At 49.2% G+C, this 12,335-nt stretch overlaps 1 protein-coding gene across 1 annotated transcript in view; it reads right to left on the bottom strand.

The window, feature by feature from the left end:
• The window catches only part of HMCN2 (hemicentin 2), a 150,384-nt gene extending 141,300 nt beyond the window's left edge, over positions 1-9,084 (bottom strand). The window contains exon 1 of the mRNA XM_065879176.1: positions 8,835-9,084. Coding sequence (XP_065735248.1) covers positions 8,835-9,084 — 250 coding nt within the window. The remainder of the gene's footprint in view (positions 1-8,834) is intronic.
• Positions 9,085-12,335: the final 3,251 nt, after the last annotated feature.

Here is a 12,335-nt window from a genome sequence, read left to right as displayed (position 1 = left end):
GCCAGCAAGTGTTTGGGGAGAAAAGCAGTCTCACACTCTCTTGGTAGGAGGGTTAGATGGTACAGCATTTCTGGAGGACGGTTTGCTGATACCAATTAAAATTTTTTAAATGTTCATATGCTTTAACAATGAACCAATTGCAGTTCTGAGAATCTATCCTATAGCTATGTTGTGGTTTTTTAATATTTATTTATTTTGGCTGCACCAGGTCTTGGCTGCGGCACGCAGGATCTTTACTTGCGGCACGTGAACTCTTAGTTGCGGCATGCATGCAGGATCTAATTCCCTGACCAGGGATCGAACCCGGGCCCCCTGCATTGGGAGCACAGAGTCTTACCCACTGGGAACACCAGGGAAGTCCCGTTCCTATAGATATGTTTTTGCAAATGTGTGTGTATATCGTAAGGAAACTGAAAGCAAACTATTTTTCATAATGTGGGAGTGGCTGGATAAATCGCGGTAAGATAAATTAAGATCCCTCCTGTAACACCTTCTGTAGTCATTAAAACAATGCGGGGGATCGATATTTCCTAACACAAAAAGAGATCCATGATATAGCATGTGGGGGAGAGAAAACAATTTGCAAAACAGTATGCGTAGTATAATCCCATCTTTTATATGATAAAAAAACTAAGTGTATATATGTATACAAGTGAACGACACGCACACACGGTCTGGAAGCACAAAAATGATTAAAAGTGTTTGCATCTCTTGAGAGTCGTGTTATTAGAACATTTAACAAGCATATATTAAATTTCTTTGGAAATTAAGGAAACTTAATAATTTCAGTTATTCACTGAAAGAGCTAAGCCCTGGTGCCAAATTTGACAAAGAGCACAAAGGAAGAATATCATTTACTGGTCATATATATTGAAATAAATGGAAAACTCCTGAAGGAGACACTGGCAAACAGAATCCAACTGTATATTAAAGAATAATCCAGGGCTTCCCTGGTGACGCAGTGGTGAGAGTCCGCCTGCCGATGCAGGGGACGCGGGTTCATGCCCCGGTTCGGGAGGATCCCACATACCGCGGACCGGCTGGGCCCGTGAGTCGTGGCCGCTGAGCCTGCGCGTCCGGAGCCTGTGCTCCGCAACGGGAGAGGCCACAACGGTGAGAGGCCCGCGTACTGCAAAAAAAAAAAAAAAAAAAAAGAATAATCCACAATGACTGAGTAGGGCTTATGCAAGGAATGTGGAAATGGTTTAAAATGAAGGAATCACATGCAGAGGTCAACAGGAGAAAGATCTTACAAATATCTCAACAAAGCCAGAAAGTCACTGGCTAAAATTCAGCACCATCCCCATTTGGGATTTTTGTTTTGGGGGTGTTTTTTTCTACCTTTAGAAAATTAAGAATGAAAGTATCTTCCTTCACCTGATGAAGAAAACCTCAAACCAAGAACCAATATCATACAATGATTTACAATCAGAAGCAAGACAAGACCGACGTCAGCTACCACCATCACTTAACACTGTGCTAAATGCCACAAAACATTCCAGACAAGCAAAAAATTTGATCGGAAAAGAGGAGACAATATTACAATTTGGACAGGCTGTGACTGTCAACCTAGAAAACTCAAGACATTACCCCCCCCAAAAATAAATTAGAACTAGTTTCTTTACAAAGTCTTCAGAAGAAAGTTGGAAACAAAATAAATACATGAAAATAAATTGCTTTCCAACATACTAGCAATACTCATTTGCAAAAAAATGTAATGAAAAAAATTCCTGGTCAAAATAGTCATACGAAACCCAAAATATTTAGAAATGATCTTAAAAAGAAATAGGTGGAACCTATAAGGAAGAAAAAAAAACCTATAAGTTTTTTTACAAAAGGAAATAAATATGTAAAAAAAAAAAAAAAAAAGGAAGAGGTCTCCTAGAGGAAAACAACTAAATTTTTTTAAATGATAATTCTTCCCCAAGTCAAGATTTAACACAATTCTGAGAAAATTCACAGTAGGAATTTCTTTTTTGGAAGTTGACTACGTTTTCTACTTTTCATCTGAAAAGAAAACATGTTCAAGAATATTTTGAAAATGAAGAAGAATAAAAAGAACATGAAGAAGCTGCAGGGCTAAGTAACTCTGGAAATGAGTTGCATCTATAAGACTAAAGGCAAAAGAATTGTACTCTGGTGAACAAAGTTGTTTTCCACGGGGTGCAAGTTAGCAATGCTAAAACCACTATAAATGTGGACAAGAACTGAAAATTAAGTAAATGACGAGTGAGTGGTGAAGGGTGAGGGCCAGGTTAGTCACTGTCAGCGTGGGAGGTTATAGATAAGCAAGAATAGGAGGCTGGAAGGATCCACGTGGTAATCAATGAGAGCTGGAGACGTCAGAATGAACTCATGTTCAGCTTAATACAGATACAGACAGTTAAACGGAGAAATATTTATAGATATGGGTATACACAAAGGTTACACATACAACATGTATCTCCTTGCTCTGTCAGCTAAAGATGCAAAAGCGGGGACACCCCAGTAGCAACAAGCACCCCTAGCACTCATGCTGGTGTCTAATACCATTTTTCAATCAACGGAACCAGGGCTCCTTGGAGAAATTATTAATTCTAGGACTGGGGAAGGAAATACATAAGATGAGTCTGAAATACCCTGTAGTGCCAGAAAGTAAGAAAGTGCTTTAAAAATATTCACAACAATAGGGGTATGTCAAAGGCACACAGACTGTGTGTGCCCAAGAGCTCCCAATGACTGAAGTTGGAAAATTTTGAGCAGCAAAATAAAGTAGTATTGGATTATAACCCAAGGTATAAAACTATGAGTCCATGCTGATATATATAAATGATTGAATAAACAAATAAATGGAAAAGAATCAACTCTCCCATGCAGAAGATTTCCAAACAATTTATGTAAATACCCCATGTTCAAGGAGGTGGATCACAACTCCCTACTTCTTAAGTGTGGGCTGCGTGTAAGTGACTTTCTTCCAAAGAGGACAGTACAGAAAAGGAGAAAGAAAAGAGTACACTTACAGTAAAGACACCTGACAACCTCGGTCAGGTGATCAAGGTCAGCGTCAGCAGTGGTAAGTCATAACGAGGGCATGTACCCTGGACATGATATGATGAGAATGGCATTGTTCCTCTGTGGTCTTCCTCCCGTTACCCAGTCTAACAGGAGAAAAGCAACCGGCAAATCATGACTGAGGGACAAAACATCGGGGCAATACTCGTCAGAACTGTCAAGGTCATCAAAAACAAAGTCTGAAAAACCATCACAACCAAAAGAAGCCTTAAGGGACATGACAACTAAATGGGATCCTGAATGGGCTCCTGGAACAAATGTTAGGGGGAAATTGAGGAAGTCTGAATAAAGAATGGACTTTAGGACTTCCCTGGTGGCGCAGTGGTTAAGAATCCACCTGCCAGGCTTCCCTGGTGGCGCAGTGGTTGGGAGTCCGCCTGCCGGTGCGGGGGGGGCGCGGGTTCGTGCCCCGGTCCGGGGGGATCCCACGTGCCACGGAGCGGCTGGCCCCGTGGGCCATGGCCGCTGGGCCTGCGCGTCCGGAGCCTGTGCTCCGTGGTGGAAGAGGCCGCAGCGGTGAGAGGCCCGCGTACCGAAAAAAAAAAGAATCCACCTGCCAATGCAGGGGACACGGGTTCAAGCCCTGGTCTGGGAAGATCCCACATGCCGCGGAGCAACTAAGCCCGTCTACCACTACTACTGAGCCTGCGCTCTAGAGCCCGTGAGCCACAACTACTGAAGCCTGCGCGCCTAGAGCCCGTGCTTTGCAGCAAGAGCAGCCACCGCAATGAGAAGCTCGCGCACCACAACGAGGAGTAGACCCAGCTCGCCACAACTAGAGACAATGCCCACGCGCAGCAGCGAAGACCAAATGCAGCCAAAATAAAAGTAATGGACTTCAGTTAATAATAACCCATGGGGACTTCCCTGGCGGTCCAGTGGTTAAGACTTCACCTTCCGATGCCGGGGGTGCAGGTTCGATCCCTGGTCGGGATCCCTAAGATCCCACATGCCTCGAGGCCAAAAAACCAAAACATAAAACAGAAGCAATATTGTAACAAATTCAATAAAGACTTTAAAATTGGTCCATATCAAAAAAAAATCTTAAAAAAAAACCCAACATATCAGTACCGGTTTGTTAATTGTGATAAATGTACCATTGTAATATAAGATGTTAATAAAAGGGAAAACTGGGTGTTGGGTATACGGGAACTTCTTCGCAATAATTCTGTAAATTTAAAACTGTTTTAGGGCTTCCTTGGTGGCACCGTGGTTAAGAATCCGCCTGCCAATGCAGGGGACACGGGTTCGAGCCCTGGTCTGAGAAGATCCCACATGCCACGGAGCAGCTAAGCCCGTGTGCCACAACTACTGAGCCTGCGCTCTGGAGCCCGCGAGCCACAGCTACTGAAGCCCACGTGCCACAACTACTGAAGCCTGTGTGCCTACAGCCCGTGCTCCGCAACAAGAGCAGCCACCACAATGAGAAGCCCCAGCTTGCTGCAACTAGAGAAAGCCTGCGCACAGCAGTGAAGACCCAACGCAGCCAAAGATAAATATATTATTAAAAAAAAAAACTGTTCTCATTAAAAGTTTATTAAAATTTTAAAGCTGTCAGCCAATGAAAAGATAAAGAAGATACAGCTTATATACACAATGGAATACTATTCAGCCACGAGAAAGAAGGAAATCCTGCTGCTTGGGACAACTTGGATGGACCTTGAGGGCATTATGCTAAGTGAAATGAGTCAGACAGAGAAAGACGAATACTGTATGATCTCATTTATATGTGGAATCTTAAAAAAAAAAAGTGAAACTCAGAGAGACAGGGAGTAGAGTGGTGGTTTCCAGGAATAAGGGAGTGGGAGACATGGGGAGATGTTAGTCACAGGGTGCAAACTTACAGTTATCAGATGACTAAGTTCTGGGACTCGAATGTACAGCATAGTAATTATCACTAATAATACTGTATCATGTACTTGAATATTGCCAAGAAAGTAGATCCTAAATGTTCTCACCACAAAAGAAGAAATGGTAATTATGTGACATGATGGAGGCGTTAGCTAACTGCTATGGTGGTAATCATTTTGCAATATATAAATGTATCAAATCAATACACTGGACATCTTAAACTAACCCAATATTATGTGTCAATTATATTTCAATAAGGCTGGGGGTAAGTTATTTTTTTAAGAATAGGAGGAAGGATTTACCCTATTATAAAGCCAAATAATTAATACAACGTGCTGCTGGAGCAAGAACTGTCATGCAATGGGACAGAATGGAAAGCCCAGGTAAATTAACAGATATAAAGTAATTTTGGATAAAGGCAGGATCTAAATGAATGAAAAAGAAAGGATTATTTGATAAAATGTAACTGTACCATCAATTATCCTGTTCTGGAAGAATTACGTCAAATCGTTTTTAATACCAGTGCCAATTTTTTTTAAAATTCCAGGTTAAAAAATTAAATAAGAGGAGGAAAAAAAGAAAACGAATGAAAAAACGTAGAACATGTACCTAACTGATTTTGCGATAGAAAAAAATCTGAGAATGAAAGTGAAGAAATTACAAAGGGAAAAAGGCAATAGATTTTGCTCCATAAACATTTAAAACTTCAGAACATCACAAATCACAAATATTAAAAGACAAACGACTAGGAAATGCTAACCACATAACAAAAACCAACTACTGTCATCAATATAAAGTCCCCATACTGACTGATAAGAAAACCACTAAAAACCCCGAATGGAAAAATGAGTAAAGGAACTGACAATTTACAAAAGAAGAAATTCACACACAGAAACATCTAGTAAACACTTGAGAACTTACTGAACCTCACTAGCAATTAAAATAAGAAGATATCATTTTCCATCTTTTGAATTAGGAAAAAAAATGTTATCCTAATCCCTAGGGTTGGGGGCAGCTGCTCTGAAACAGTCCCCTCAAATGCCTCTGATAGAAGTTTAAACTCCCAAAACATTGGAAAACAATTTGAAGAGCTGCCTACCCACTCAGTGTGTTTATAATGACCTAGGAATTCCACTTCCAAAATCTTAATCCAATGAAAAAACCAATCAAAGATGCAGACAAAGATTTACACACCAGAGTGCTTTTTGCAACATTTTAATAGAGAAAAACCAAAAACAACCTAAATTTCAGCCAAAATAAAACGATTAGCAAAAGTCTAACTTTGCAGTTTGGGAACATCCCACTTTTTTTTCATTTAAAAACTTTTAAAAATATTTCCAAAGCACAGGTTCTGGTTTATCTCCAAGCACCTGCAGTCCAGAACCACTGAAACTTGCCCTGCAAAGCGTGGTCTTTGGGGTTGAAGGTAGGGGGTTCCTTTAAGAAGGCCCTCCCAGGATGCAGCCCTGGGGGGGGGGGGCCTGAACTGTCAGCTAAAACCCCTGACTCTCAGCTCCTCTTCCACCAAAGGGAATTCCATTGGTTGATTCAAAAGACACAGCCTAACCTAAACCACAGATCCAATCCCTGCTCAGAAGCCCTCAGTGGCTGCTCGCAGCCCATAGAAGGAAATCTAAGTGCTCCGTCCTCAGTTCCACAGTCACAGCCGGGACCAATCTCGCCTCTCCCCGCGTTCCCATTTCACCCCTCCTACACCCTGGCTCCACACTCACATACACCTGCCCCTACATGTCAGCCACCACCCAGCGAGTTCCATGTGCTCAGGGCGACCTCCGTCCCACTGCATCCCTGGCACCTAGCATTGACAAATGGTCCAAAGCTGCTAAGTTTCCCTTCATCTTCTTCAAATCCTGCTCCAGTGATGCTTCCTCAGAGAGCCTTTGGTTGGTCCTTTCCCTTGCGAGCCGATGGTCAGGAGCTGTCAGAAGTGACACCTTCCACCCTCTGCCTGGCTTGTCGCCAGCAGACTGCCGGCTCCTTGGTGTGAACCCTGCCCCCTTCACACTGGAAGCCTCACAAGCTCGTGCACACAGCAGAGGCTCAATAAACGCTGAGGTCCCCCTCCACTGGACCTGGGGGGTCTGTAGGGAGTATGGTTTGGGGAGCAGGGGCGGGGAGAAGGATGGGATTTTTTTGTTTCATAGAAGATGGAGTGAAGGCTGGAGAGTCATGCACGCGCTCGGCGCCCAGAGAGGAGAGGTTGGGGATGGCACGAGGGCTTCATGAAGATGATGGCCAGAGAGGGGGCAGTGAGGACACTATGGGTCCCGGGACACTATGTCTGGTTCCAACAGGCTGCTCTCCTGCCCTACAACTGCAGCCAAGCATTTTAGAGACAAATATGGGTTATGAATCAGAAATTACATCAGCCTGGCAGGTGGCCTTGCATAAGTCCCATCCGTGTCCTGAGCCTCAGTTTCTCCAATTGTAAGAGAAGCGTTGGATTAAATGATCCCTAAGCTCTCTCAGGGAGCCCAAGAATGACCCAGAAAGGGAGTGAGAAAGTTAGGGGGGTAGAGGGTGAACTGCGTCAGAGCCGAAACCCCCCAGGACACACCTCACACCCCACGTCTTCACAATTCCACCAGCCTTGCTGCTCCCTGACCCCCAGATGGGAGCTGTCCTTCTGATGTTCCCAGGAAACTTTTTCTAGACCCCTGACTTCTGTGCTTTGAGCTGCAGAGCCCTACAGAGCCCAGAACTCCTGGAAGCAGAGGGACTCCACACTCAGCCTAAGGGCTGCATGGGATTACGCACACCGACTGCGGCCCATTTTTCAAATATCTGTAATGATGCTGTGATTAATAAAGGAAAATCCTTCTAAGAGGGCTTACTAGCTCATACAGCCTTGGGCCATTGTGTATTTTTTCAGCACAAGAACACTGCAGAGCAATTCTGCAAGGAATCTGCCATTTTTGTTTTATTTTTTGGCTTTATAAAGCTATCCTACTAGATAGAGAGGTGACTAATAGAGAGAAACGCGATAAAACGGAGCAAAATTAATCACAGGATCTGGGTGGTGGGCAGACAGGTGTTTATGTATTTCCCACCCCCACCCCCCCATTTTGCTGTAAGTCTGAAGTTTTTCATTAAAAATGTTGGAGAAAAAGCAGTCCTGCCACTCAGGAAGTTGGGAGTCCAAGCGCGCTCCACAGCTGTTTTCCCTGAAACTCCCCACAGTGGGGTCTCCCTGGGATCTTTTCAAGGGCATGCCCCTAACACCTAGTTGAAAGATAGGGGGCTGCAGGCCAGGAGGTGCTGTCTGCAGGGTAGAAGGTGTTAGGTGGGGGGACCTGGCAGTGAGAATACTGCGGGTAGAGGCGACGCGCCTGCTGTTTTTCTCGCGAGAACAGGTGAGGGGCAAGACGCGAAGCTCTACTGCCTGGGTGGCTCTTCCGGCCCCCGAAGCCCACGACGGGAGCGAATTTGAAGAATGAACAAAGGCAAATCCGCAAACCTTGCGGAGGCTCATGCGCGCCAGGCCCTGGACACGAAGGACTCATTTCAACATCTCAGCAAGTTTGGGAGGCAGCTCTCGCCCCGTTTCCTAAAGGGGGAAGGTGCGGCTCCGGAAGGTGAGGTCACTTGCTGAAGTCACAGAGCCAGGAGGTGGCTGCGCGGCATTTGAACGCAGTGCCCCCGCCTCTCCGTCACTGGCCTGACGACGCAAGCTGGGAGACGCGGGAGAAGGGGAGAGCAGGTTCCCAGGGAAAGGACCCGGCGGCTGCAAGGCCTGCCCCAGGTGCCCGGCCTCGGGCAGAGTGAAGGCGTCGGGAAGGCGCCCCCGCCGGGCCGCGGTGCAGCCTACAGGCGTCCGGTGCGCCCGGGGCGCAATGCGGGCGGGTGAGCGCACCGCGCCAGGACACCGGGCCAGGGGCGCGGCGGACGCCGGGGGCTCGGGGGGTCGCTACCTGGATCACGGAAGGGCACCAGCGCGTAGTTGCCGATGGCCTGGCTGCCACGGCTCAGGCTGTGCTCCAGAATGCGCGAGGCGCCGTGCATCACCTGCATCAGGTCGTCCCACATGGAGCCGGTAACGTCTAAGACGATGGCCAGGGTAGCATCCCCCGTGGTAGGGGGCAGCGCCGTCCCGGGCTCGCCGGCCACCGCTGCTGCTGCCGAGACCGCCAGCAGCAGCCGCAAGAGCGGCGCCCGGGGCATCTTTGCTGAGCGCGGCCGAGGGGCTGCGGCTGCCGCGGTGGAGGCTCGCGGGGCCTTGAGAGCGCGACCGCCCTGGTGCGCCCAGCGGCCACCCGACGCACGGCTGCAGCGCGGCGCCTCGCTCCGTCGGACCGCGGCCGGTGCGCGCGGGACGTGGGTTTGCGGCGGGGTCCCCCTGCTGGGAGACCGAGGCGGTCTTAGAGCCCACCCCGTTCAGGGTCACGGGCCCCGCCTCCTCCGCTCCCCTCACTGTGACTCAAACTTTCCCGGCCCCGCTGCTCGCCAGTCCAGACCCGAGGTTAGGGGAGGACGCGGGGCGGACGGCAGAAGGGAGCTGGGCCCTCGGCCAAAGCCGCAAGGGATGGGGACGCACGGGAGGCCCTGGACACCTGCGCCTCCCGCCGACCGCGCGCCTCGCTGCGGGGGCGGGAGAGGGAGGGGGAGGGGCGCTGCCCCTGCCCTGGAGGGCTGCCCTCGGGCCCTGGCTTTTGTGGCTCCCTCCACCCAGCCCCCTAAAAACCGACCCCCCAATACACACACACACACACACACACACACACACACACACACACACACACCCCACAGTAACTCCCTTTCTTTCCTCAGGAATCTGTGCTTCCCAGTTATTGTCTATTACTGTTACTATAATCAAGCAATGGAAGTTGAGCAGCTACTGTGTGCTAAGCGCTTTCACATAGTTGTTATTTCCTCGAGTGCTCGCTGCAACCCTAGAGGGAGGCAGTAACACTAAACCCATTTTACAGATGAGCAGACAGAAGCTCAGTCATTAGCCCAAAGTCACTCAGCTCTCAAGTAGTAGAGAGTCGATTGGAAGCCAGCTCTAGAAAGATTCCGAAGCCCCTGGGCTCTGCTGCCTCTTCGAAGTGTTATCTGACGTTGTCTAAGGTCATCTGATGACTCCAGAGGATGGGGGATGCCCCTCTGCCCACCTGCCTCGCTAGATCCCCTGGATCCCATGTGAGGGTTCTGGGACACATGTGAGGTGCTAGTGGTGCTGCCTGGGTGCCTATAGCTGTCCCCTCCCAGACATTGCTCCCTCCCACCACCTGGAGAGGGTGGGGCACCCCACCACTGCTCAGCTCAGCCTGTGCTCTCATAGCGTATTTCTGCGTCTCTCTCCCTACCAGCCTAGGAGCCCCTTGAGGGCAGGGCTGCATCTTGTTTCCCCCAGTCAGCCTCCAGTTCCCCAGCCCAGTCCCTGGCACGTGGTGGGGACTCACTCAATATTGACTGAATAAATAAAGAAGAGTCAGCTTTTGTGGGCCTGCCTCGTTTTGAGAAACACGGGAGGGAGCCCAGCTTGGTCCTCTCACTTTTCAGTCCCTCCCCCGAGAAGATCATTCTCCCAGGACAGGGACAGGCAGCCCCACGGACATGGCTGAAAGTTCTGGGTCTGTATGGGAGGCGGGGGCGGTGGATTTCTCCAGCCCCTCCCTTCTGGAGCCCTCAACCAGGAGGAAGCACCCCACCACCACCCACCTCCTGCCCATAACTTCTCTTTCCCCCTCCATCTCAGCTCAGACCCTGCCTCTGAGGTCACTTCGGCACCTTGCCCTGTGACCCCACAGTCCCTTGTCTGATCACCAATGAATGTCTTCTCTGCCCCTCCCACCCTGACTCTGAGCTCTGGGGCAGCAGAGACCCAGTATCTGCACATGGTAGGTGCCCGATGAAGGTTTGCCACCTAAATGGGTCAGCGGGTATCAGAAAGGCCCAATGTCTGGGCGCTGGCCATGGGGAAGAAGTGACACACATCCTCAGGGACCCAGTTCTAGACCAGGGCAAGGACCTTTTATAAGAAGCACTAGGGTCCAGGGAAAATGGTCTCTGGGGAGCTGCCTGTCTCATGGGATATGGTAGGAACCAAGTGCCTAGACCCAGGTGACAGCAGAACTCACAGTGCAGCTGATGGGAGGTTGAATCACCTGCACTTCTGAACACTGGCTCTTTAAATCTTCCTGTGCTAAGGCTGTGGCTGGCCCCAGAATCTGGGCAGGGCTGGCCCAGCTGTTGGAGACAGAAAAGAGGCCCCAGCTGTGGGAAGGCAAAGGCGAACAGGAGCCAGGAACCAGGCAGGGCTCACAGACGGTAACGTTTCAGGCACCGTGCAGGGGACTTTTGAGGACAAATGAGTCCTTCGGTCATTCACTCTGCATACATACACTGGCTGAGCCTAAGCTGGGTGTCCAGCACTCTGCTAGGCTCTGCTGGGGGAGGGGGGACATACAGATGTGTAAGACGTGCTTCCTCCCCAGGGGAGAAGAGACATGTAAACAAATAATTCTAAGTCAATGAGCTAAGTGCTAATAGAGGAATTACCAAGAGCTCTGGGAGCTCAGAGGAAGGAGTGGCTGAGCCCAGGAGCCAGAAGAGGCCACAGAGTGAGCCTGAGAAGCCTTCAAGGACAAGAGGGGAAGGGCATTCGAGGAGAGGGAACAGGATGTGCAAAGGCAGGAGGACACGAGAGACCCACCGCTAGCCCGTACGACTGGAGGCTGATGGCAGACAAGAGGACAGAGGCCAGATCTTGAGGGGCCCTACGTGTCTTACAAAGGGCATGGGGTTTCTGCAGAGGCCTTGCGGAGCTACTGAAGACTGTCCCTCAGGAAGCAACCTGTTCCGATTTGCATTTCAGAAAGGTCGAAGTTCAGAGGGTCCAACTTTTAGATGCCAAGAAGCCATAAACCTTCTTCCTGAGGAGCTGAGGGCAGAACTGGTCCCAGGGAAAGCAAGATGCTTCTCCTCAGGCTGGTCACAAGAACAAGTTGGCCCATGGATTTGTGTCCCCAAATAGCCTTGTAGAATCTGGGAGACGGAAGGGGGCTGACAAGATGGCCTCCAGTGGTTCTTGCAAGTCCCCCACTCTAGAACCATCTCCAGGGTCGCGTGGAGACACGAGAAGGATGCAAGGGAATGTCTGAGCTCATGGTAGCAAAGCCTCCCCCAGTTGCCGTGGAAGGGAGCCTTGGGCAGGCACCTGTCGTCCAGGATGGCCTAGCTGCCTTTGCTTGGGCGCTCAATGCTCCCAAGAACGTAAACATGGTCACCCAAGGGACAAGGCCCACAGTGCCGAGCCTGAGCACAGGAGGCCCAGGAGGCCAGAGAAAACACAACCGAACCTCATCAACCAACTTCCATCCCACCACCTCGACTTTACAGACCTCCTGGGAGCCCACATTCTTGAACTCGAGATCATCCACATTTTCCCCGTTTCCAGAAGGAGTAGTCTC

Source organism: Phocoena phocoena, chromosome 6 (assembly GCF_963924675.1).
Source record: "Phocoena phocoena chromosome 6, mPhoPho1.1, whole genome shotgun sequence".
Classification (NCBI taxonomy): domain Eukaryota; kingdom Metazoa; phylum Chordata; class Mammalia; order Artiodactyla; family Phocoenidae; genus Phocoena; species Phocoena phocoena.
This window is presented reverse-complemented; position numbering and strand designations above follow the sequence as displayed.